This window comes from Pantherophis guttatus, chromosome 2 (assembly GCF_059756535.1).
Source record: "Pantherophis guttatus breed Tessera chromosome 2, ASM5975653v1, whole genome shotgun sequence".
NCBI lineage: Eukaryota > Metazoa > Chordata > Lepidosauria > Squamata > Colubridae > Pantherophis > Pantherophis guttatus.
In genome coordinates this window covers 45,168,474-45,196,296 of record NC_142064.1, presented here as the reverse complement: position 1 = coordinate 45,196,296, position 27,823 = coordinate 45,168,474, and the positions used below count along the sequence as shown (strand labels likewise).

Below are 27,823 nucleotides of genomic sequence, written 5' to 3'. Positions count from 1 at the left end.
AATCACAGTTGAATCCATGCCTCTCCCACTCCCTTATTTTTATGGAAGAAAGTAGTTGATATTTGCAGACACAGCGTCTGGCTGTCTGCAGCACCCCAAACCATTACATTATTCATGAAGCTTCACTGTTCACTTAATTACTCTATGGGGCTTTAGTCTCGTCTCGATAAGCTGTTGCTTTGGTTTCAGGCACCGCATTTTCCTCTCAAAATTTGGAGAGTGGTTGGATTTGATTGGAACACACCTTTAGTTTACATTACTAGTCGTCAACTATTATATACTGGCAACCAGCAGGGGTCAGTAATGGCACAAACATTCCACAGCATGATATGTAACTTTATTATTCTATCATAATTTAAAGTATACACTGCACGGTCACTTTTCTTTTTCACACAAACATATACTTAATAGTATAGCCATGAAGCACATCTAAAACGGTTTGCAAAATATCGGGCATACTGTGGGTTTTGTTTTGTATTCTTTTTCTCAAGCGTAAGTCTGAAGTTTTCTAAAAGAAACAGTCAGTTGGAGTATCTGTGAAAACCAGTGTTCCCTCTAAGTATATGTTTTCTCCCAGAGACCACTCACTAGCTTCAAACTATCCATATGTTTGGCATTAACTAAAGTTCTTTTGGCTATGGTGGACTTTTAAGAACCAACATGTGCGAATAACATTTTCGTAAGAAATCGCACAGGACAAGAAGCAAAAAGCATTCCAAATGCCAACGTTTCCAAAATAGGATTCCTCTCTGGATTTCAGTTTAGAGTTATTCGTTGTGCATTTTTGTCAGCACATGCATGTATGCACATCTTGGGAATGCAGAAAATTAGCATATACCTGTTGTTTACAATGGGCTTACATTGTAGCTACAACTCTAGACTTGTCTAACCAGACTTCTTCCACAAATACCTTTTCACTTGGCACATAAAAATATGAAAAAAATCAACTATTCTAAGACCATCATGTCTGTCTCCATACAAGACTGGAAAGGGTACAGGGGGAGAAATACAGTAAGGTTGGTTTCATATTCTATGTTGCCTTATTGCCTTAACAACTGACCAAAGGCAGAATTTTAAACATTTTGTAGCTGCAAAAACTAAGTCATGTACTTCAGCCACAAAAACTGAACCTCAAGTTCATCCGAACACTTTTGACATCAGGCACATTTTGAATATACAAACTAGCAAGCAATTTTGCTTGTATTTGGTGACTTTAAGTAAAAGCTTATACAATTATGGTGCTGTCACTTTAAAGCAGACAGGGAGGATTTACTCAAGCTCAACAAGAATTTGCATGTCATAAATCCAAGCCAAGCAAGCTAGAAGTACGATATGTGTATAACTAGGATACAATTCCAATCAGTATTACAAACCAATTTTTTCCACTTCAATGAAAGTTACTGAGCACATGGAAGGACAATGCAACTAAATCCAGGGACAGGATAATGGTGGCACCTTCAATCTTTGACATTTCCAGTCTCAAATGCTGGTTAAACATAGCAACCCATTCCTAGATCAACCACTAAAGTCCAAAGGAGCATGTACCATTTCACAGTCCAAGGAACCACCATGCCTTCCCAACACAATGCCTGGTTTTGCTAATTGCTCTTCATTAAGCGTAGCTAAAGCTGATTGTTTTTAGTAACCAGAAACTCTAGCAATCCTTAAATCACATTTAACCTGAAATGGTCTGAAGCAGGCTTGTTGTCAGCCTAGTTGCTAGCATGGTAAATGATATTCTGCTAATAAGAGAGTAAAAAAATGATTGTTCAGCTGGCAGTGAATGTTTTATATAGATTTCTCTGTGCCTAGCGTATATTTTAAGGACCTAAGTGCAACAATTCTAGCAAGCGCTGGAAGGAGCTATGTTGAAATAAAATACTGTAAGTATGGAACACTTACACAGTCTCCTCAGTTACACAGAAGAAGAAAAAAAACCCAAAATGGCATTTGGGCACCCAAAAGTTTTAATTGTGTCATTAATTTCTTATTGGCTGCAGCTTGTATCACAGATGCATCATATAATAGAGTAGATTGTAGTCCATCAAAACTGATGTTACAATAAATCTGCCAGTCTTTTACACATCTAAAATAATGTTTATATGCATCTTTGTACTTAGACCAATGCACAAAGTCTTGCAGTTGAGCAACTTGCTAAAATTGACAAAGGAATGATAATTAAGTAGTTAACCTCCTGAGCAATATCCATTTTCTTAATTTTCTACCTTTCTTTTCAGACAATTCAAAAATTATATTCGTTACCAATTTTTATGGGTTTTGCTGTTGTTGCAAAAATGTTTAGCAGTAAAATTAAGCAAGTAAGGCCTACCACTATCTTAGGGTACAACATTTAATACAAACCACTTGAAGACATCCATATAGATATGAAAGAGATTTGAGTCCTAGCCCACCCCAAAAAGTTTTGGAAAGTCTTTAGGCCTCATTCATAGACATCTGGAAGGAAAAGAGACACAGCTTTCTGTGTGTGTCCTTTGCGAAATTCGTAGAAAACTTGTATTTTGTACTTGTATATTAGAAGCCAAGTACAATTTTTAATCCTAAAAAGCAATTCTTGGAAGGAAGCAGAGATTTGCTGCATCAGCAAACAATAAGATGCAGTTGTGAATGCACTAATTCTGAGGGCTGATGGCCAATAATTGCTGCATTCCTATGAAATGGAGGCTACTGGCCCAGGGTCCAATGTAAATCCTAGGCTTGTCTTAGACCTAGGTCTACATTATCTACCTAGCTAGATTCTTGTGTTGCCGTAACTGGCTAAAGGAATGGCAAAAAAAGAAAGAAAAGGAATCAAATAAAATGTATAAGTGTATGAATTAAGCTAGGCAATACTTAGAGGGCATACTGGGTATGATATATGTACAGATGGATATATGCTTTACATATTACCTAGATACACATAAATAGTTAATATATAAAAAATAAAGTGCTTTCTATTAGGTCCTGATGAGAGGACATTATAAAATGTTTCACCAACTGCAAAGCAAAAAAATATTACAATCAAAAGAATATTACATCCAACATACATAAGAAAAAGGATAACACAATTATATACACTCCTCTGGATGTCCCAGGACAAAAAAGCATCCCTTCATATACACGGTATATACATATATGTTCTTAATATATTATGACAATATATATTTTAAAACTTTGTTCTCTACAACAACCACCAAAGAGGGGAGGATCCTACAAAAACACAAGAAGCAGAAAGCCTACAAGTCCAAGTCCAAGTCCAAATTCTCCCCCCTGAACACTGCCCTCATTGTTGGGGAAGATGTGCCATCTCTCCTTCCTCGGATGCAGCGCCTCAACATCCTGCAAGGCACTGTGTGCAGCAGCTGTGAAATTGGCATCACCGGTGGTGAGTAAATCAAACACACAAGAATGAAAATAGATGTCCTTCAGCAGCATCTTCTCATGGCACTTGGTGGTTGCACTCTCCAGTGTATATATGGAACGGGTGTGACTTGAAGCACCAGAAGGAAGGAGCTGCCCTACCACTGGTAAAGGAAGATGCCCGTTGTCATCAATGCGTTCACTGGAAGGGCAGCCGTTCACACAGAGCTGCAGGTCCTGGCTCTCCTCATAAGCCAGAGCTAGCTCTTCTGGCATGCGAATGGATAGTGTTAAGTAATGGCCAAGCTGGCGCACAAACACGGTAGTTCCAATGTACCTAGCATGCATTTCCACATATTTGCCACTCACTCTTTCCACAATACGCAAGCTTTTGGGGTCCCCATCTCCACCACTAGTTGTGCCATCTACAAAAGCTGCTGGCAAATCATCGGTTACTGCCTGATACACCTTCTGGTCTGTACAGTCTTGGTAAGATTTAAAGATAATGGTAATCTGTGGGGAAAACAAAAGAAACAAGAGAGTTAGAATGGGACACATGACAGTTCATCGATATGTATCATGGAATATATAAATTCCAACAGACTAAACTGAGCTGCGGTGGCACAGTGGTTAGAACGCAGTACTGCAGGCTACTTCTGCTGACTGCTAGCTAACTGCAATTTGGCAATTCAAATCTCCCCAGGCTCAAGGTTGACTCAGCCTTCCATCCTTCCGAGGTTGATAAAATGAGGACCCAGATTGTTGGGGGTAATAGGCTAACTCTGTAAACCGCTTAGAGAGGGCTGGAAAGCACTGTGAAGCGGTATATAAATCTAATGCTATTGCTATTAAGAAGTCCTAAAGAGGAGCATCTATTGTTAAAAATAGAGCAATGTAATTATACAAATTTCAGGAACAGGTTTGTCAATTCACACAGTGTGCAACATTTCCAAATCATTATTGCAGAACTACTTTATCCTCAAAGTTACAAGAAGACCAACATGCCGCTATTTAAAACAGCTAAACCTCTTAGGGAGAACTTTCCGACTTAAAAAGTAGGGCTCCATAAGAGTAAAAGTAGGAGACAAGATAGTTAATTCTGTGCTGTTGTTTCCAGCCAAATACCAATAATGAGGATATTTATTCATTGTGCAAAATCACAAAAGAAGTGTCTTCAATGTACATAATGATAAATTTACTCCATTTCAGAATATATCACATTCGTAAGATCTAATGGAAACAAGTACTCTTATCTTAGTGGATTGCAAACATCTCCTCAGAATTATCCCAAGCCGATGTGACAGAAAAATATGATATCCATAGTATTATCCATAGTATAAATCATAACTATTATAGTACCAATCACCTGATCAGTGACTTAAGCAACTATATTGGTGAGTTGCTGTCTACGTAATACAGACGTTTTCCAGGCAAATAAACAGGTTATGCAAGTCCTCATAGCTCTCTCATTTGTCACCAAACTTTAGCAGCAAATCTCCTGTACAAAGTCTTCAATTACCATATTTTTCGGAGTATAAGACACACCTTTTTCCCCCCTAAAAGGTGGTGAAAATTTAGGTGTGTCTTATATACCAAATGTAGCCCCACCCACCCACTGGCCAGCACCCTTTGGCCTCTGCCTCCCAGCAATTTGCCTCCTTGCATCAAACAGCCTGGTCAGCTTCAGCACAGCCTGATTTACCACAAGCACTGGTTGGTGGTTGGATCTGCCTCCCGGAATACCACCTATCAACTGTTCTAGGCTGCGGGGATTGCACAGCCCATTGCCACCTCCGCTCGCCTCATTTTCAATCTCCAGGAGTCCCGTTTTCAGCTTCCACGTGCGCCATTTTCAGGAGGGAAAAACACCTAAGCAAATGTTCTCTACATGTCTACCTTACTGTTTATGAAATCATATATTTTAAAGATTACTTTATTCCCTTCTAAGGTCTCTAGTATTAAACTTCAGAATGCTCCCTTCAGTATTTCTCTCTCTCTCTTCCAGCAGTAAGTGTTTTGCTCTAAGATACATGTTTCTTCTACATTGCGTGTTTCTTTAATCAAATGCATCTAAGCTGTTTATAAGTTTATGGAACAAAATAATTCTAACAAAATAACTAGTTTTCATAATCTGTCTCTTATTTTCCACCTATCTTCTCAGGAGCCTTGAGATGGTTCACAAAGAATTGCCCCTTAAAAAAAGGGGGGGTGAGTGACTGCCCTTCCCAAAGTTGACCAAAGAACTTCCACATAGGTGTTAGAACTTGAACTTTGATCTATTCATATTTGTTCTCTGTCATTTTTAACAGGAGCTGTCAATTAAAGAAGAGTCAAATATTCATGTTAGGAAGGGCACCACACAATATTCTTATCAGATACTATCAAGAACATTTAGCTTTTACTACATTCAGGATTCTCTCCCTCTTCTGTCTTCGTCATTCTCCTCCTCCTACACCATACTTGTTTTAGCTCCACATATTCACCCTTGTGCCACCAGATTGGAATTTTCCAGCAATTTCTTCAGTCCAAATCACTTACGAGGTTTAGCTATTTTAGCCCAGCTTGTCTTCAGTCTCTCAAATGCATAGCCACAGGCCATCACCAGGACTGTGTGGCTTTGAAAGGAAACATGTGTTTACATTGTCTGGTTCTGAGCAAGGATTGAGTGCTCTCTATTCTACCAGAGAAAACCACAATTTCTTTTTGAATAATGTTAAGAGTCAGCTCACAATCCCCCAGGGAACCATACTTTGGAGAAGATTTCACTAGTTATTGGTTGCATAAGCCATTCTTCTCTTGATTTCTCTCAGGAATGGAAGGGGAGAATCAGGTACTACAATAAAGCTGAGAATGAAATATGCTATACAATAAAACTGAGAATGAGAACATGTTACGAATGAGCAGCTACTTTTTAGTGGCTGAAAAACTCGAGTCTCCAGCAGCATAGACATGGGATCCACTTTGTAATTAAATTAATGCTGCTTAGCAGAAAAAGCTATTAGCCAAAGGAAAATAAGAATCCTGAGCAAGTTTACTCATACCTAAAGTGAGAGATTAATTAGAGCTCTCCTTTCCTTCTGCTGATCCCTTCAGCCTCACCATCTTGCCATAAGACTAATTGCCATAATTCTCCCCATTAACGTCACTTTGAGCTATGTTCTCTTCAATTTCATAGAATGATTGTAGTTTTGTTGACAAAACAGTTGATTCCCATATTTTAACCAATTGCATTTAGAAGTCTGAGATGGAAAATTTAAAGCAAAGCCCCAAAGAGTAAGCATAGCTGCTTCCAATGATGATTTAACATTGGAGGGGCAATGTTATTGGGATAAAATTTCAGATTTCCATGTACTACACCAACTCTTGCCCAGGATGGATAAAAATCAATGATTTAAAAAAAAAAAAAAAATCGGATTTTTTTGATTTAAATCGAATTTATTTTAAATGTAACCTTATTTAGAATTAGAGATGCAAAGTTCTCAGAACTGGAAGTCCATATCCATATCCATATTACTTTGTCTTGCTAGGATTGAGCTTCAATCTGTTTCCCCTATCCATTGCCCTACAACCTCCAAACATTGATTCAAGTCTTTTATGATATATGTTGGTGGTCCACAGGGTGGATAAAAATCAACGATTTTTTTTAAAAAATCAAAAAAATCAGATTTTTAAATCGGATTTTTTTGATTTTTATCGAATTTATTTTGGGGTAAAAATCTATCGTAATATAGTTTTCTATTTAAGATACATAAATAATTTAGTTTATTCAGCATGAAATGGAACTTAGTTACGTAGCATGAGGCTGTATATTCTGCAACACTGGGACTATCGGTGAGTCAACAGTGGGTCAAAGGAGTAGCAGAGATGACAGTTGCTCTTTAAAAATTATGATTTAAATCGAGTTGATTTAAATCAAGCCTTTTTACTAGTGATTTAAATTGTGATTTAAATCAACTCGATTTAAATCAAATCCACCCTGCTCTTGCCACATCAAATGGCAGGTTCCCTAGCCCTGGCATCCAGCAGAAAACTTAGCAATGTAATTCCCTTTGCTAGGACAAGCTTTGGAATATGATCCATGTTTTGAGGGCAGTGGGGAAAGCCATCCATAAAACTCACTTCCCTTACTATGTGTATGTTATGAGTTTCTGAGAGAAGACATGATCATGGTCTCTCCACATGGTATCCCTTTGATTTTATTTATTTTTTTTAGATCAGAGAACTATTGTCCTCTGAAGGGCCCATGAACTACAGGAAAAAAATGAGAGAGAACCAGAACAATTGTGTGCTGAATATGTGGGATCATATCTTCTGTCAGAAAGATCATGATCTGATCTCTTTTGAATTCTCTTATTACCATGTTGCAAAGATATGAATGTCCAAAATAAGGCCTACGTAAGACAGCCAACTACCTTGGTGCTATAGAATTCTAGGACCCATGCCAAATAGTGTTTGCCTTCTGCTTGCCGCAAATGCAGCTGTTCCTCTCAATGTATCTCTAAAGGCACATGATGCCCATTACAATTCAATAAACTTTCCCAAGACTTTATAACAAGGGATTGCTAAATAAAGGCATGTGATATTAGAAAGAGATGGCAATATATTCAGTGCTTTCAGCTGAATGCTCTTTTTATGACCTCATTCATCCATTGTCTTCAGTATTGGCAAAGGAACCACGAGGAAGATTACAAAAAGTTATCTTTTCCAAACATTTTATCTGGCTTTCTAAACAAACAGAAGCTATCATTTTTATGTTCTGTTGGAGCCTGTTTCAGCAAAGATTTCAGTAATTCACATGTTTAAAGAACTATTATTAGTACCAGTACATTCACTTTTACTTTTTTCACATAAATAGTATTTGTAATATCAACTGCTACATTTTATAGTATAAACTCATTTAAATGAAAGTTTCCAATCATGAGTACAACTGAGTCAATTTTACACTACACAATCAGAACTGCAAGAAAATTTGTGTCCATGCCAGTGAGAATTCCCATACTTCAAGAATTTCAGGCATGTTAAAACTTCCTCTCAATGGGTAATGCTAAAGCCAAGAGGTGGGGGAGGGAGGGAAGGAGGATATGAAGAATTCAAATAAAATCTCAGAGATGGCAGATTGAGAACCTCTACCATAGAAATAATATGTGCAAAATTACATCCATTTATGAACTGCAGCCCTAACTACACGTGTGTGAAAGGTAATATGACTACCTTTCTTTCAAGAAGCACATTTCTCTACCTGCAACAGATTGGTTCCAAAATTAATGTTATTGTTTTAATAAAAACAAACACTTTTGAAACAATAATATGGGAAAGGTGAATGATTAACATGTTGAGTATTGTTGATGGCAAAGATAATGTTCCGGCAAGTACTCATTATTATACTAACTATTCTCAAAGTAAACACTGACTATCCATCATATTTAAAGCTATTTGCCTTAAGTGTCTGGAATGGTGAGAATTGATAGCAAGGTATCTGGAAGGCCTTAGATGACATAGAAAAGAAAATAGCATTCTTCTGTATGGATAAATACATATATCCAAGAATAATTGTTGACTTAATTGTTGTTCCTTGGATTGTGCTCCCATTTTCTGGGATAATTTAGATGGCACTATTTAAATCACCTCAGTTTTTACATTTTATTTCTTCAGTATAACAGTATACCGTTATACTGAAGAAATAGAGTATCAAGACAGTATAACATATGAAGGTCCTATAGCTGTCACATATTGGAATTATGGTGGATACCATGTAAGACACTGTCTGAAGATAGATGGTGCTAGCAGAAACTACTAAAGTAGTTGTCCAAAGCAAGAGACTAGGCTAACGTGAAAAAACCCAGAGGATTTCTGGGGGATAGGACTTAGGTCCTCCGAGCTTTTATCTTGCAGGATTCAGCAGCTGGGAGAAGCTCTTGTTAATTTTGCAGCTGCTTGGGAGAGAATGTGGTTGAGGTTTTTCTTAACACATTGGGTAATAATGAGGTAGTTTTAAGTTTAGCTTCTCATGTTTTTCCTAGCATGATCATGGAAAAAAATCCAGAGAGAAAAGAAGCAAAGGTTAGTTGAGAAGAATAAAAAGATTTTTCTGGAGCAAATGATCCTTTGCTTTTGATTCCCTGGACTTCTCCAATGTTTTGGAGAGCTTCAACATAAGGCTGCTGATTCTTCAGTCTCTTTCCACAGAGTTCTACTCTGCCTTTGTTGTTGTTGTTGTTGTTTTGTTGTTATTATTATTATTATTTCAAACAGAGAGAAGATAGTGTAATATCACTCCACATGACAAAAAGTCATCCTTCGCCTGTAGAGATTTAAAGTAGGCCAAGCTTTACAAGCTTACTATTTGGTCTTTTGCTATGAAAAGAAAGAATTTACTACTCTTGCATTGCAATTTTACACTCATTTATCTGGGAATCCAATCAGTGAATTCATTGAGACTTAACGTCAGAGTAAACACATACAGGTTTGTAATGTTCCTTTTAAAGTGTTAACTGTCAATCAACCCAACTACAGACAGTTCCATATGCACATATATTGCACATTACTGCAAAAGTGTTACAGAAGAATAGCAAATGCATTTCTTCATGGACACTAATATTATCAGAACTCATCTGATTTTCCCCCAGAGAATGATCCCATCTAGCTGCATATTGGGTTGCTCTGTCAATTATTCCTCCTTTAAAGGTTTCTTGAAATGAAACCTTTCAGTACATACCCCCTCACTCTCTAAGCATGATCATGAAAATGCTTTTTGAAAGTCTCTGAACCTCCAAACACCATCTGCATTGCTTACTTGTTTCTCTGACCTAATCCATAAACTGCAATAACTTACTCTGGCACATTTGCTCTATACCACACCATTTATTATTAATAGATGATATTGCTGTGCATTTAAAACATCAATGCTTTTGTTAAACATTTCACCTCCCCTCCTGCCAACTCTCTTCCTAAACTACTTTGCTTTTATTCATTCATTTTTAATACATCTCTTCCAATTGATTCTACAGCTCACCAGTAAGGTACACCTGGCTAAATTCTATGCCTCCAGGGATAATCCACAATAGAAATGTTTGCATTCTACACTTCACGCATAAGGCTGAAGTCCAAACTCACTAGGTGGCATTAAGGAATGTACCTGCATCTTACTCTCCTACTAATAAATGGAGATTATTCACCGATCTTCTGAAAATGCCTCAAATGATTTTACTTATACCGTATTTTTTGGACGTTCCTGACTATAAGACACACCTACCTTTTTTGGTGAGGAAAACAAGAAAAAGAAATCTGCCTGTGTTTCCCAGAAATTTTGCCTTTTTGCAGCAAATAGCCTGCTTTACTTTCATTTTCAGCATAGCTTGATTAGCACAAGAAAAAAAAATCTGCTCCCAGCAATTTACCTCCTTGCAGCAAGCAGCAGAGGCCCGCGCAGCAATAGGCAATGGCAATCCCTGCAGCCTGAAACAGCTGAGCCGCGCGATCATCAGAGGCTTTTTTTTTATTTTTAAAAGCATTTTTTCTACAACTTCTTTGGCAGAAGAGGTTGTAGAAAAAATGTTTTTAAAGGCCATTGACGATCCCAGCTGAGTTGCCTGATCGTCAGAGGCTTTTAAAACCATTTTGTAGAAAAAATGGTCTTAAAAGTAAAAAAAAAAAAGTTGGCCACGCCCACTCAGTCACATTACCCCCCACCAAGTCACGCCCACAGAACCAGTAGTAACAAATTTTAAATTTCACCACTGGCTTCAAGTCTACCTGTACAGGTCAACGTGATGTCACTGCAGACTAGTCAATTGCTAATATTAAGAGTTAGGTTATCAGCATGTTAACAGTTATGAACATGTGACACAGTACAGCGATTAGGGAAAGCAAATACATCCTACTGAACTTGCATACTTATCCAGTCTAAGGCTAGCCTAATCAATTATCTTAAACCTTCCAGAAAAGCACCAATATATTATTTTAAAGGTATTGTGGCCAGCTCCCAGCTTCAAAAAAGGTGGTTTTCTATTAAAGACTTTCTGTGTTGAAATTATGCACCCATCAATATCAGCTCTGCGATATGTAGAGCTACAAGATATAACCTTGAAGTGATCAACTAACATCCAATTTGTACAAGTTGTCCTCCTGACAAGATTCTCAACTCAATAAGTCAATGACCACCTGCAAACCTTCACTGACCATCTTTATTCCTTTATTAAATTCAAGCATGGTAATTCAGAATAACAAAACAATAACTTTTAGCATACTGTCATTATATAATTAATGACAGTTCTAATTCTGAGAGCAATTGAAAATCAGTGTGTGCATATTTGGAAAAAATATGGATATGAATTATATTCAAAATTATAAACTGACAAAAACTGAAATTAACAGATATTAATTATATTGCTGTATAAATATGAAAAATATTCCAATAGCGGGGACAAAAAAATAAAATATTTAATCCATCCCTGTGTGTGTTAATATTTTATTGAAATTCAAAATGTCATTTCAATTTTTTTTTTCTGGAATTTTAAAAGATATATCATTATTTATTAATTGATTTAATATATTTTTTTATTTCTAGAAGAAAGTTCTAGAAAAAAATAGGAAATACTAATCTTTCAACATGTGAAAAAGGTTATCCACGTTTTCATTTGCAGTACATTGTAAAAAGTTATGTTTTTAAGCAAAATCTCTTTAGGGAAAAAGTTTGAAGATTCTAGCTATTCTATTTTATTATTATTTAATAATATTCAATGTATTCTATTAAATTGTGTTGCTCAATTTAGAAACAAAGCATTTTCTAAAGAAAACTACTCTACTACAGATAATCCTTGATTTATGGGTATAATTGAGACTAAAATTCATGTTTGTAAGTGAGACAGTTGTTAAATAAGTTTTGCCACATTATATGATCTTTCTTGCCACAGTTGTTAAGTGAACCACTGCAGATGTTAAGTTAGTAACATGGTTGTTGAGTGAATATGGCTTCCTCCAATGATGTTGCTTGTCAGAAGGATGCAAAAGGTGATAATATGTCCCCAGGACACTTCCAGTTGTCAAGTGTCCAAATATCGATCACATGATCATGCTGCTGCAATGGTTGTGTGAAAACTGTCATCAGCCATTTTTCAGTGCTATTGTAACTTCGAACAGTCACTAAACAAATGAATGTAAGTAGAGGACCTGTATAATGTAGCTTACTCTTTCAAATAAAACCTTTGATTCTGCCCACTTAAAGTAATCAGATAAATACTAAGAACTAGAGCAGTGTTTCCCAACTTTGACAGCTTTACGTTATGTGGACTTCAACTCTCAGAATTCCCTAAGCAGCATGGTGACTGCAGAATTCTGGTAGTTGAAGTCCATGCATTTTAAAACTGCCAAGGACAAGAATCGTTGGACTAGACAGTTAAGATTACTGCTTCAAGTTTTCTGAGCAAAAAAAATCCTTATCTATTTAAGGTGCACTCAGAGGAGAGTGTTTCCAAGCAGAACTCCATTTGCTCCAATGGCCTCATTGTAATGCACAACTAGAGGCTGGGGCATTCTGGAAGCTTCTTGAGCTCCAAATGATGTTTCATTTTCTGCTTTGGCTTGAATGTCCTTAAACCGCAGATTCACAGTGTGTTCAGTATTAAATCCGGAAATAGACTGATTTCATTTTAGATCTAGAGAGATATAGTTGCAAACTGGATTAAGCCAGTGGTAGGTTTCTACCAGTTCGCACCGGGTCGGGAGAACCGGTAGTAGTAATTTGGCCTGGGGCGCCGAACCATTAGCAACTGCTGACTGGCCACGCCCCCGATCTGGTAGCCCGGTTGCTGCTCGCTTGTCCTGCCCGCCCGCCTGACTGCCAGGAAGCAGCTCTCAAAGAGGTGGCTGGAAGGCTTCTCACAATTGCATTGGCGCCAAAAACTACCAGAGGTCACCGAAAAAGCTGCTGTCGTCATATCCCATTGCCTGCTGTGTCAGTCCGAGTGCAACACAGCAGGCAATGGGATGCACGTGCGTGGCCGGCGCAAAGAACAGGGCGATGGCAGTGGCTTTGTCACTGACCTCTGGTAATTTTCAATGGCAATGCGACTGCAAGAAGCCTCCCAGCTGCCGCTCTTTGAGAGCTGCTTGCAGGCAGCGGTGGCTGGCTGGAGGTTGCCGAAAACTACCTGAGGTCAGCTTGCCTTCCGGACTCCGGACCAGCCACCACAGGAAGAAGGTAAGCAGCCTGAAGAAAGAGGTGGTGGTGGGGGAGCACTAAGGCTGGGACCGCTGAAGGAGGGGAAACGGGGCAACGTGTGTGATTGACAAAAGGGAGGGCAGGGTGGCATGCAGGAGGATGTCTTTGATAGATTAGGTCAGGCCTGGGCAGAAAATAAGTAGATAGGTAGAAATTCAAACATTTTTCTGTGGGTGTGGCTAGGTGGGGTGGTCATGTGAATGAGTGGCCGTGGCTGTGTGATGTCAAGTTGCCCACGCCCACTCAGTCACATGACCACCAAGCCATGCTCACCAAGCAAGCCACGCCCACAGAACCAGTAGTAAAAAAATTTGAAACCCACCACTGGATTAAGCCATCCCTAAGTGCACAAATTATGCAATTCATTTTAATGCATACACTTTTCTCTGTTGTGTTCAATCACACACTGTGTATTTTACTGTTCCAAGTTTCTTCTGTAATTGACCTGACATGCCAATAGATGGTACTTCAGGAACAGGTCTGTCTAGCCGGCATATCCGCCTATGCTCTCAACACACAGCAAGGCAGACTGCTGAACAGGCAGTTTCAGATCATGAACGGTACGCCTCTCATTATTTTTACTTCCGGCATTTTCTGCCACAGGAGATTTGGAAAAGATACTGGCTTTCCAAGTGTTTTTAAAGGGCAAACACACTGAAGAAAATGACTGTGTTATTCAATTATATCCGAGATGAAAGATTCAGTCCATGAGAAAAAGTGGGAAAATATGAAGAGGAACAAGTTTCTACCAATAGCAGTTACAAAGAGAGCAATTTAAAAGACACACTTTGCAGTATTCCTATTGGTTGCAGTTTCAAGAAAGTGAAGCCAACAATAAATAAAGACACTTTATTTGATGAAATGCTGGTTTCCTCCATTAAAAAACACTAACACCTTTTATTGTTTGGCTCCATATTCTGGGTGATTCCAATAGATCCTACTAACATAAGGCAGTCAGTCCATTCAGAGTCAAAAGTAATAACAAATCCCAAGTTCTCTATCTAATACAGTGAGTGTCCTAAAGTCCATCTGCAGCGACCATCACAACAGTCAACTTTGGGGAGATGGGAAACAATGCTCAGAAAGCCTTAAACTTAGTTCAATAGCAGCCTTTTCAATCTGACATTGTTTCAGATCGATTGGATAGAAAACAATTCCCATTGTTCACAATCTTCCTTGAACTGCAAACCAAGGTTGCATATTACTAATGTTTCAATTGAAGTTGCCATTTTAAAGATAAAATTATTTTTTTGACTGTTCAAGTCTTTTGTTGTGCCCCTGCCTCCCTTTGGAGGGGGGGGGTTAAACCGACTGAACACAGTTCTAAAGTATTTTGAGTGTTAAATCTGCATATAAAACGTGGCATTTGAGTATCTCTTTTACAGACTTGTTTAGGCATGTCAGCTGAATAAATATACTGGATTAAAACATATTCAGAGACAGGTACATGTATAACATATCAAACACTGCATGAGTTAACATTCTTGTAGATAAACAACTAAAGGAACAAGCAATCTATGATGACCTTTTATTACTTATTTTCTCAATACATGTGTAAAAGATCCTTCTGACTTATCATGTGTGAAAGTAATACATCACCCTTCACATTGATACTTTATTTCTAGTGCCTCATATTCTTCACTATTTTCTACTGAGCAGTTTTCTGCAACAAAGTATTATGCAGTTCTAGAGCAAATGTATATTTCTTCATTTATCAAGGAAAGAAGCATAAGTGTTTTGCCATCACATGATCACAGCCTGGCAACCTATGAAATTCTGGGACTTGAAATCTGAATAATCACCAAGAACTTCACAAATGCATGTCCAAAATTCCACACGGAGGAACCACTACCCACACTAAGCCAGTTTAAAGTTAACCAAGCCAGCAGTTTTATGTCCAATATTACAGTTACCCAAAATCCAGGCAAATGTCTAAATGTAGCCCTTGACCACAACTGAGCCTGGAATTATTTTGAAGGCCATCTCTTTCCACCTTTCAAATTATTCAAATTATTTTGAAGGCAATCCCTCTCACCTCTCCATATCCTACCCACATGCATGACCAAGGCCACTCTGTAACCCTTTCCCTCCTATTACACCCTTCTCCAAAATGTAAATAGATCTTGACCACCAAAATGCTGTCCATGAAAATTCTGAAAGCAAACAAAAAACATCAAGTACTTAAATCTGAGTATTCTTACATAATTGTACGTGCACTAGTACCTCAAGAACAAACTTTTTTGGACCAGTTGCAAATTGTAGTTGAAGGGCTGGCCAACTATGCATTCTTTAATTGCCAAGAATCAACTCATTTTCCTCACTGGCAATAGATTATACACAACAGTTATTAGTTTCAGGTATTATGAAAAAAATGTTAACCTTCACAACATTTCTGAGCTTCTGAAACTAGGTGATAAAGGATAACATCTGACCCAAAGCATACCTTATTTGTTGCAGTAGCACTGGATCCTGGGACCACAGGAACATTTGTCACTTGCACTGATAAATAGTTGTTGTCTATGAGCGGCCAAGCCCCTTCCACTTTGCATGTCTGAAAATGATCCTTAAAGGTCCGTAGATGGGGATCTCCAAACAAGCCACAGAAAAAGTAAGTAGGGGGAATCTGCTCTCCTCCGCGATAATCTCTGGTTGCCTGACGGCCACTGTAATTGCAAGGATCATGAACAACTTCAGGATTAGTAGAGGATGTTGGACCATCTTTAGAACAGTTTCTCTGGCTCATGAGATCACCAATCCCCAACACAGCAGAATGATAGACCAGGTTGCCGCGGCAGACTTTGGAATTACGATAGGTACAAGCAGAATAGGCCCTGAGGGCTTTGCAAAACTCCACATCAAAGCCATCAATGGCTGAGTTCAGGTGAGATGTTAGGGATACAAAGTCTGTAGTGCACTTCTGGATTCGACATGGTGTCTGCAGCTGACAATCACCTGAGCAGAAGATTGAACAGGGAAATATTAGCATTTGATATAATTAACTTCTTTGAGAAAAGACCCCAAACCCTTTTAATGCAATAGTCACTGGAGGCGTGACATACAAATTTAATAAACTATCACCATCTATGCAGGACCCTAAGTGCATATAGATATTGTAGTAATAGACATTTGTTGTCCACAATAGCACATTCCAAAAAACAGCAGCCTCGACCTCTTATGGTTATTCAAAAATAAATCCTACAAAGTACTGAAGAAATTCTCCCTAATAAAGGACAAGTAGGAATACATCCTTTATCTATGTTCAATATCCCTTCTAACTAATGGATAATCAGATAATCTAGAACAGGGATGGTCAAACACAAGGCCCATGGGACCGTCCTGGAAAATGTAAGGGGCCGACCCGCATCACTTCTGCTGTAGTGCAGGGGTGTCACTCTGGTGGCCCATGGGCCAGATGTGTCACACACAGGCTACGCCCACCCCACCTCCGCGAATGTAAAAAAGTCACAAAACGTCACATGATGGCAATGTGAAGCGGCGAGTTTGACACCTGTGCTGTAGTGCAATACTTTATTCAGACCTCCTACAATCCCATAACTGAATCACCATGCAACTGTAGATAAATTGTGTTTGCTTCTACAACTGGATTTGATTGCTTTTCTCTAACCAAACTATACAACAGAATATATCAAGAAATTAAGAAAAGTTCTATTCAGAACAAATTGCATCCATGGTCATCAGATCATACTCTTCTTCACCTTCATTTTATAATAATAATGATATGCAGGATGCATATTTTGTCTATCACTTGAAATCACAGACTAAGAAATCCAATTTCATATCCAACCTTTCACAAAAGCAACACTCATGTTCATCAACACAGCAAGATTAATTTGTATTCCCAATTCTGTTCATTTGAGCATGATTTCATTTCTCAGTTCACAAAGAAAGTCATGGAAAGGGTATTTATGAAGTTAGACTCAAATTCACTTGATGGGACTTTTATACCTTTTCAGAAGCCAAGGCACATTGATAGAATGCCTGTCATTAAAAAGACATATGCATGTAATGTAGTAGTATAAATGTGACCTCAAATATTTTAGTTCAATATTATTTAAATTTAAATTTCTCCTTCACAATCCAGATGAACAGTATGTCAAACAGTATTTCCTCTTACTCTGTAAAAATCTCCAAAGCACTTGGGCAGCTTTTAAAAACACCAACATAGCTAACATTTATCTGCCCACATTTTGTTATAAGATGGGTGGCTATATGTTTTAAATAGATACACCTAAATACCAAGATTCCTATTGGCCATAAATACTGGGAAGTGGTGCTGGGAGAAGGGAATCCTACAATATATCCCTACAATAAATTAAAATATAAGACGAGTTGCAAATTACAAATGTCAGAACAGCACTGTTTCTGATTAAAACATTTTCATAAATCTTATTTAAATAAAATGCTACCAAACTCTTCCTGACTTTGGGCTATCATAAACCAACACTGCTTTCCTCCTGAAAAAAAAAATAAGGAAGGCTAAGCTAATCCATCCAAACTAAGTGTTAATAATTTCAAAATATTAACACTTAATCTATGGCTGAATGGCTAAATACATAGATTTTGAAAGGACTTTTTACTGCACTGTTCTTGTTCTTCATTTTGCTGAAGTACAACTACCATACCAGATCGTTGGTAAATCTTTTGCACTGTATATAAACATTTTGATTTCCCCCCCCCATTTTGTTCTGAACAACTACCAATTTTGTCTTTAAAACGCTGAAACCGATCGATCTTTATTCAGAGAACAAGAGAGAAAAACTATACCACTCTTAGACCCCTATCTGTTCTAACCCAATGAGGTTACCATAAGCCTTCTTAAACCTGGTCCCCGCCAGTCGTTTTGTAACTGTAACTCTCAGAATATCCCTGGGGAAAAGACTGGCTCGTCCTCTCACACAAAGCAACCTCGCAGAAACAGACGGACAAGCTTCATCAAAATAGTTTCAGAACCCAGAAAATATACAGAATTCCAGCTGCCAGACGGTATTTAAACTCCCGTAGAGGTTGGAAGGACGCCTTTCAATCAACACCGCGATTGCTTCGCTTTCCCCTCCCGAGATCCTCCACTGGCGGCAGCAGCAACAGCAGATCACGGGAGCCCAGACTCTCTTCCTGCCCGCGGAGGGAGCGGCAGCGAGAGGAGAAATCCGATCCCAGCTCCGACTCAGTAAACACCAAAGGCAGGGAGGGCCCAGCGCCAATCAGACCCCGACGCAGCCGGCCGCCACCCCCTCCCCCTCCTCCCTCGAACCCGGTCGACTCAGCGCCGCATCGTTCCGCCAAAGCCCCCCTCCCCCGTTTTTTTTTTTGTTTTTTTTTTTGCAAAGAACGGGCAAAGGGGCATTTTTGCACAGCCGGGGAGGCTCAGGATTCTCCGGATTTGTAGATCAAAACAAAGGCGCTTTTTTTTGTTTTTTTAAATCTAGCAGGCGCAACAAGCCTTGAATGAATCCAAACTTTCTCTCTTTAAAAAAAAAAAAAAAACTCTTCCAAAGTGGGTTGTTCCAAACTTCAGCCGCAGACTTTCTTCTACAAAAAAAGTTTACTTTTTAAACATTTTCCAATCAAATCACGGGGTTTTTTTTTTCCACTCCAGAAGAACCAAAAGACCCAAAGTCGGAATACTCGGGACAATTTCTGTGGCCGCCGGAGCATCCCTCCCCGCCCCCCCCCGCCCTCACTTCGTGGCCCATTTGCTTCCAAATCCCCATTAAGACCACCCCGAATCTTCCCTCACCCTCATCTCGGAAAGGGGCAGCGGCGGTTATTACCTGCGTGTAGGAGCAGCCCGAGGCCGAGCAGCACGACGAGGGCAGTCGAAGGCGGGAGGCGCGGTTGACGACCGGGACGGCTTGGCTGCTCCTCAACCGCGGCGGAGGCGATGGCGCAGAAAGGGGCCGCTGTCCCCATGCCCGTCCATGCAGCTCTTCGGGATTCCGGCGGCGGGGCGGCGACGGGGCTGAGGCATGAGCCGGGGGACGGACCTCCGCGCTTCCTCTTTTTCTTCCTTTGCAGATTTAACCCCACGGTGGAAAGAGGCCGCCAGGCCACGCCAGGGAAAAAGGGCCCAGAAGGGGCGGCGGCGGCGGCATCGCGGAGCGGCAACAAGGGGAGGAAGCGGAGAGAGAGAGAGAAAAATAACAAACACACAAAAGCGGGTGAGCAGGAATCCGGATGCAAAGTGTGTGGGGGAGGAAATACGAGTCGATCGGAGATCGGTCGATCGAGAAGCGCCCTCGCTACCCCGTTAGACTCGCCGCGAATCACAGCCCCGTCCTGCCCACTGGAAACAATCTCGGCTCCGCACACGCTCCCGCTCCCTCCCCCCCCACCCAGCGAGCTCGAAGCTCCTCCCGGCGCGCTCTGATTGGCTCAGAGGGGCCCTCCAATTAAAACAAAGGCAAGGCCTCGGAGGAGGCCGGAACTTGCAAAGCCACCTAAAACTGCCAGTTTGGATCCGTTGTGCTCCGCCTCTTTTAAGTTGTTTGGAACAGGGGTCTCCAACCTTGGCAGCTTTAAGCCTGGCGGACTTCAACTCCCAGAATTCCCCAGCCAGCTTTGCTGGCTGGGGAATTTTGGGAGTTGAAGTCCGCCAGGCTTAAAGTTGCCAAGGTTGGAGACCCCTGCTTTGGAACCCACCACCAAGGAAAAAAGATTGACGGTATATAGAGGAGCACTCTGGACAGCTTAAAAGGTCGTTCAACCGATCTTTCTGTCAAGGCCCCCGTGGCCTACAGTGCTGAAAAAGACCCTGAACGGCCAGTGCTTCTAAATACAGAAACAGAACTAATAAAGCTCGCTTCAGAGACAAACTGAGGAGCGCAGGGGGGAGGGGGGAGGAAACAATAATGTGATTCAACTCAATTTTTTTTCCCGCGCGGTAACTAAACTGCACGATTCAGGCAAGAACTCTTAAATAGGAAGGGCTAGGAAAGCTTTCATTGCGTTTCGGGGTACTCAAGCCTGCAAGGCCGTGTGGTTGGTTGCGAGTAGTGGGATTGTTGCCCGGAGGATGGTTGAGTGGAAGGGAACGGATGCCTTTCAAATAAACAAAACGAGCAATTTCTAGTAATTTGGCGCCCCTAATTTATGAGCAATAGGCTTGTTTTTCTTTTTAATTCAGTTGACTACTTCATGAACCATTTAGTTGACGTGCTGGTCTTTAATTAAGAAAAGCACAGTTAGAGGTGACTCCCATTATTCCGCATGATGCAAGATCTTTTGTTCATAATTAAAATTGCAGCAGTCCCATTGTTCCAAGAGCTCACTACAAGCGGGGTTGATCTATTTTTTATGCGGGTGTAATTGAGCCATTAGAACAAGCCCATTTTAATCAGTCGCAGAGAGTAACAAAAATTATATGACCTGTATAATGCGGCTTATCATTAGCCAAATATCTACTTTCAATTGATGGTAATTCCCAGGAAATAGTAAACCTTGCAGGTTCAATCCAACTTTAAAGTGGTTTAAACAAGTTAATTGAGAACCAATCTGCTGTGGTGGTGAAGGCACTAGGCTGGTGACGGGGAGTTCTAGTCCTGCCTGAGGCCTAAAAAGCCAGTTATGTGCCCTTGGGCCACTCACAATGTGTCAAGCAGTGGCAAATTATTTCTGAAATCTTGCCAAGAATAGCTGCATTGGTTAGTCCAGGCACTTGCTAAAGTCAGCAACTGACCCCAAGGCACCCAAAACAGTTAAATTGAAGTAACTAATCTGAATTTTAAAAGTGATTTCCTTAGGGATGTTAGAATGGTGGCGAGTAAGAAAGCAGTCACTGAAATAAGTTTAGAGTTTTGAGAGCAACTTTTTTTTCATCAGTAATTTAACTGATGCTAGTCAGAAGCACAATGAATTTGTAGAGAAGCAACCAATTTCCTTATCAGTATTCAGTAAGTGTAAAATTGAATCCAATCTTCATGAATCATCTTGATGCTTACATGCACCTTTCTTTTTATCAACTATCAGTGTATTCTTTAAGAAATACAAGCAGTGGATTAATTTTCCTATTTCCCTCAAATTGTGGAATCTTTTTTGAGATATTTGCTATGCAAAAAAGGGAGCTGGATTTGCCCCTGAATGCCTCAATTGTAAGAAAAAGTACTTGAGAACCTTTAGAGTAAAATTTTTAAGAGCGGTATATCAGCACTTCGTAAAAAAAGGAGTGTTGTATAAGTATGAAAAAGTTATGTGCAACAGATGGCAATTTTTTCTTCAAGTGAATGAGCAATTTTAAAAATCATATTTAGCTTAATTCTGAAATAATTTATTCTAAATTATTGTAACTGCAGCCATAGTATATGAATCACTATTTGTACATTGGCCATAAAAAAGCTTCTAAGGTTTGTTTATTCAGAATTTCACCCCACTGAATCCAATGGGATTGATTCCATAATAAAGGTATAAGATGGAAGCATTGGTGAATATGTACTTTCAAATTACATGTTCAAGGTAAGTTTATATTGCATTGACATCAAAATTAATGTGAAAAATATAAATTCTTAGAAAACTGCTTGCATTAGCCAGTCTTTAAGCCTGAATGAGCAGTCCAGTCACACATTCCAGAGAGCCAGTTCACTATATTTGTTGCCTGCAACTGGCATCCTTGTAAAAGGCTCCTTATCCTGTATCTTTTGTCTATGCAAGGCCACAGGTAAAGCAACTCTTGCCACTGCTTATCTCAATACAAAGCTCTAATCACTTTAAACTTCTTATGGATTGGTCCATTCAAAATACAGAGATAAAATCAGGAAGAGTAATATATTTGCTCATGCAATTGTCTTTCAACACACAGAAGCTAGGGAGCAAGAGGAGATGCATAACAAAACTTGTGTTGTGATTTTAGAAAGCAAACTCATTCCTTTTGTTAAAAAGTCTTGGCTTTATATAAATAGACAGGGATATGAATGCATAAATGTGCAACAACTCAAATATGCATGCACAAACTTTAGTGTCTTGCAGTTGAAGTTACTTCTAGTATTCAAGGTGATAACCTAAACATATTCCATTTTATACAGGTGTTTCACATCCACAGCTGAGTTTGTTAGTGATGCTCTTGTTTAGCAAGTATTTATTGGAGGACTCTTGTAATTCTGCTTGTACTCACTTCAGAATCTTGGGATTGGGCTAGTATTTTTAAAAAAAATGAATAAAATAAAGCACAGTGGGTGAGGCTAGAACATAATTTGATTTGCTTTACTATGTGCATAATCTTAGTCATTGAATTGTTAAATCAATTTCTGTACACTGTACAGAATAGTAAACTTTATTATACAATTACAGCTATTTGGAGTTTATTCATATAGTTATGTCTGAATCCTGTTTATGTAAGAGCCTCAGTGATGCAGCGGACTAAGTGCTGTTAAGTGCTAGCACTTAGCTGCCAGCTGCCTGCAATTAGTGGGAGTTCAAATCTCACCAGGCTCAAGGTTGACTCAGCCTTCCATCCTTTCGAGGTAGGTAAATTGAGGACCCAGATTGTGGGGGCAATAATCCAGCTTTGTATAGAACACCACCGCTTAGGGGGAGGCCGAAAGCCCTAATAAGCAGGTATATACATAAAAATATGCAGGCTATTGCTATAATGCATTGTAAGCCACCCTGAGTATACGGAGAAGGGCGGCATATAAATTAGACTAATAAATAAATAATAAATAAAATGTATCGTGGTGATTCTAGTTGCAATAAAGAATGAGTGCCTCTTCCTTGTGTGTTAGTTTATCTAATACTTATTCATTGGATATTATTTTTATCGATAGCAAGGTAACATTTTATACTTTAAAAGATTTTTTGGAAAAGTCATATATTACAATATGTAAATCAAATATTCAATAGACAAAGTTCAAGGACAGTACCAGTAATAGTCCAACCTCTATCAATGGTTTCAGCAATGAACATTTTTGTATGAATTCTGTGATAATGCTTACACTAGCTTATAAGATGGACTTCCTTGTACAGTTAATATATTAATGTAAATGCATTATATAAATATTATTGCTGGAAGCAAATTCCACATGAAGAAACTTGTATGAGCTGAGATTTCCTATGCTACATTGTACTGCACAACAGTCTTCATACTGTAGAGGGCATTCTTGAGTTATTGTAAACATTGTGAAACATTGCTGCTTTCACTTAAAAAAATAACTACATGTCATCAAAAAGGCTTTACAGTATTGATCAACTGTAAATGCAGAAAATATTGAATTTGATACATTTCATTTACATATTTTGCAATTACAGAATATGACCATAATATTTCGATATTAACGTTAACCCGCCAATAGGACTTTTTGCCATTGAAATACTTTGATGTGTTGAACTGTTACTGTTTGCCAGATGGCATTTAATTTTTGAAATGCTAACATATTGAAAGTGATTGACAAATCTCGAAGTGTATAAATATTCAACAGAAATATTAGCTGTAAAAAAATCACTATTAGGTTCTATTCTTCTTGTTCCAATATAGGATCTTCCTTTGTTCTATTCACTATAAATGCATAATTGCCACAATTATTGTAACATCTACTAACTTAGATGCCTTTAAGGGAGAGGGGTATGTGTACAAGTCAGATCTTGAAAGTAAGCCAGTACTCCTGAAGACATAATGTTACTTCCAGATTGGGGACAGCATATCTCTAAATACAAGTTGCAGAAGTAAAATAACAGGAAAGAAGGATGTCTGTATTTCCTGCTTGTGAGCATCCTAAAGTTTTTTAGATGATCACTTTGAGCAACAAAATGCTAGATTAAGATAGGTTTGCTCTGAACCAGCAGGGATATTTTTATAAAGAGTTTAGCAATAAGATGACAATTATGTGCCAAAGTCAATTATGTTCTACACAACTTAGTTGAAAGAAAATGTTAGCACTTACATTCTAACTAATGAATGAAGTCTTAATAAAACTGCTTTACTCTCCTGTGAGCTATGACTAAAATGTATGCATTTCAATGTTTGGGTGTGGTTAAGACTTTGAGAAAAAACAATCATGTCACGAACATTTTTTTCTGCTTACAAATATGCTTATATAACACGTTATTTTGTTTAGTAACAGATCATCCATTTTCACAAATGATTAGCAACACTCAATTATTTAATTTTTATAGATTAATCCTTACCAATTTCCAGGTGCCTAGAACATGGTTATAATTTATTTTGAAATAAATCTTGTTTGTTTCAGCAACTTTACTTTTAAATATTATTTCAAGTTTTTGAGAAGTGAGATAAGTTTTAGTATTTTTATTGTGAATAGATTATACTGAAATGTTAAGGGTTTCACTTGTAGTTTAGCTGTTTAAGGGATCCTTTTAAATTTAAAATAATTGTAATGCACTTATATATAAGTGCAATACAAATCCTAGTTTGCCCTACAACAACTTGGAAGGTTGGGTTCAAAGAGTGCCTGATCAAAAAGTTAGCCAGTGGACTCCCCATTCCTTAATCATTATCTTCCCCCCCCAAAAAAAAACCCCCAATGTTTTTTGATTTAATCAGACAGGAGTGATCATGCTATTTTTGATTCTATGGATATTTCCTCGGGAACAAGATCTACTGAACACCAACTTCTGGACTTGCCAATAAAAATACAAAGAATTTGTTATTTTCTTCTAAGAAAAGGGATCACTACAAATCCTACATAAGGTGAGAAAGAGAACAGAATTGAATCATCACTGCACATAGCTAAATACATATGCAAGGCACATTAGGAGTTTGAAAACAATCTGTGATTTCATTTCTCAACCCCCTCCATTATCAGTTTAACAGACACACCATTTAATTCCCATGTGCTGAAATTCTTGCCAAGACAAATATCTTTGAAAGTTGACTAAGGAGCTGGTGTTTGGGAAAGGAAGGCATCTAGAGAAATGGAGCTCCAAACTGGCTACTTCAGGGTAAGAGCTAGCTGCCCTTTATAGCTCCTGGCATTGCCATTGTTTTGCTCTTCCACCCTACTAAGAAAATATCAGTGTGCATGCACACACATAAAAAGTGCTGAATAAATCTGCCTTGAAATACTTGGCTACTTACATCATCATCTTTAACTCTTCCTGTGCTGAGCAGATTGTGGAGCGTGTTATACTTGCACGGAAGAGGACAGGACACTTGGTACGTCAGGACCTGATCCGCAATCACAAAGACAAACAGATGAAAATTAAGATGCAGCAGCAATATGGTCCTTTTTCACGGCCAAAGGGAAAAATAGGGGAGGGGGGCTTGCAGCCAGGAACTGGAAAAATGCAGAGTAGCAGGTGCAAAAAGCATTTGGGAGCTGCTGGCCAGCAGGGGAAACAATTCACTTCCTGCCCATTTATCTCAGGAAACCAGCACCCTTGTCTTGCTGAAACAAAATTAACCTCTCACTAACCAGGCAGCATTAAGAGATTTGCAGGGTCCTTAATATATCTCAAGACAGCTCTCTTTCATTCTGATTTTCCTTTTCTTTAAAATGTGGGCAAGACATGAATGCCTCCCCATGCAGAGCCTGCCCAAACTGGAAGATCAGTTCTGAAATTGCCAAGGGCATCACACACTGCTTATTTTACCAAAAAAAAAAAAAAAAGACCCACAATCCAAGTCTTATGACACCTTAAATAGAATTGAAGGAGAAGGGTTACTGCAATCAACTGTAAAAATTTGAGAAGGCTCACTTGGTGCTTTTTAAATTCCAGCATAAAAAGCCAGAGAAAAATAAACTATATTACCATTTATTCCGCCCTCCCCCCCCAAAAAATGATCTCATATTATTTTCTACTTCCAAGACAAAGTCATGTATTTATCCATTTACTGTACAGTGTGTATGATCAGTCTGGTTTCTGACCTGTTTTGTTTGGAACAGCCCTCAGAATCAGCCCTGCTTGACTGATTCCATTCAAATCCTACACACATTTTATTTCGAATAACCTTCTGTGACATTTTTGGAAATTCCAACTTCCAAGTAAATGTAGATTGAGATGGGGCTAGTAGATTACTCTGCAGTATTGTCCCTAAAGATCTGCTGCGGGAAAGGGGGATTTGGAGATCGCACCCGAGGCACTTTGCCCATAACTTCATTGCCGGCAAAGCAAAGCTTAGCTCAGGAGAACGAAAGAAACCGCGAAAACAACCAGCCTTCCTTCCAACTGAACCCACACTCGCTCATCTGAGCCACACAGTTTCTTGGCGATGACATCCAAAGAAATGGAAAGCGGCTGGATTCGAAGTAAATTCTCATTCCCCCCCCCGTCCCCCAGCTCCAATTTCTCATTAACAATTAACAGTCTTCCGCTACTTCGTATCGCTACTGTTGCGAGAAGGGGAGCGGGCCCGCCTTTTCATAAACATAGTTATCTTTACCGAAGTCCCGCTTCAATAGACCATCCTGTTCCTCGAGAGGCAAAGCCGCCGCAGAGGAGGCAGGCTGGTAGACCGGTCCCGCCTTGTCCTTCAGGGTCGCCTTCCTCAAGTGAGAGCGGCCACCCTTCCGTAAGTGAGGCTTCAGGAAGCGCGCTTCGGATCCCGGCTCGGGTCTCAGGCGGCCTCAGCGCAGCTGCGTTCATTCCCGGGCGGCGGACGTGTGAGGGGCTGAGCCAGGCAGCCTGCGCTCCGCTTTGCGCCGTTGGATGCCCTGCTTTTCCCGCCGGCGCGCCAGCTTCCAGGTGTTTGGGTTTGCTCAAGGCGGATTCCCGCCACCGCGCCTTCCCAGGAGCCCGATCCCCTCTCCCGCTTCCAAAGTTAAGGAAAAGCCGGTGAAAAAAAGCAAAAGAAAAACAACTCCCCCACCCACCCACCCCGGTTTTCCTCCGCCGCTTCCTCCTCTCCCCCGCCCCAGCGGCGACCAAACAAAACCACTCACCGCAAGCATCGCCTCGTTAGTTTCTCGCCGAAGTTCTCCTCCCCGCGGCCCCAGCGGAGCCGCCCGCCACAACAGGAGCGCACCGCGCTGAAGGCGTCTCCTCCCGCCCTCTGATCCCAAGGCCTGGAGGGGCGCCTCCTGCGCCGCGTGGCCGGCGAACGGCCGCGACTCCGTGGCCGCAAAGCGCGACAGACCCTCTTCGCTTGGTTTGAGTTTTGACACAAAAGGGGAGGGGAGGGAAGGCGAGTGGGGGGTGGGCTCTGTCGTCTCGGCGAGTCTGTCTCCGGGAAGCAAAACGAGGAGCGGGAGCGCAACGCACGTGGGCCCGGAGCTGCTTGAGGAGCGCAGGGAGACCTCGACCTGGCTCGCCGCCGCTTCCGCCTCTTCGCCCGCCAACGCT

The 27,823-nt window shown here is 39.8% G+C and overlaps 1 protein-coding gene across 2 annotated transcripts; it reads right to left on the bottom strand.

The window, feature by feature from the left end:
- Nucleotides 1-315: 315 nt before the first annotated feature.
- Nucleotides 316-27,823, bottom strand: RGMB (repulsive guidance molecule BMP co-receptor b). Of its 2 annotated transcripts, none has more exons than XM_034440735.3 (5): nt 27,424-27,823; nt 25,620-25,709; nt 19,369-19,604; nt 16,020-16,528; nt 316-3,870 (listed from the first exon to the last, which is right to left on the bottom strand). In XM_034440735.3, exons 2-5 carry the CDS (start codon nt 25,625-25,627, stop codon nt 3,208-3,210), a joined length of 1,416 nt encoding a protein of 471 aa, XP_034296626.2. In that variant the 5' UTR covers nt 25,628-25,709; nt 27,424-27,823; the 3' UTR covers nt 316-3,207. The 2 variants fall into 2 exon arrangements, with proteins under 2 accessions (XP_034296626.2, XP_034296625.2); XM_034440734.3 differs by having other exon boundaries at nt 26,925-27,449.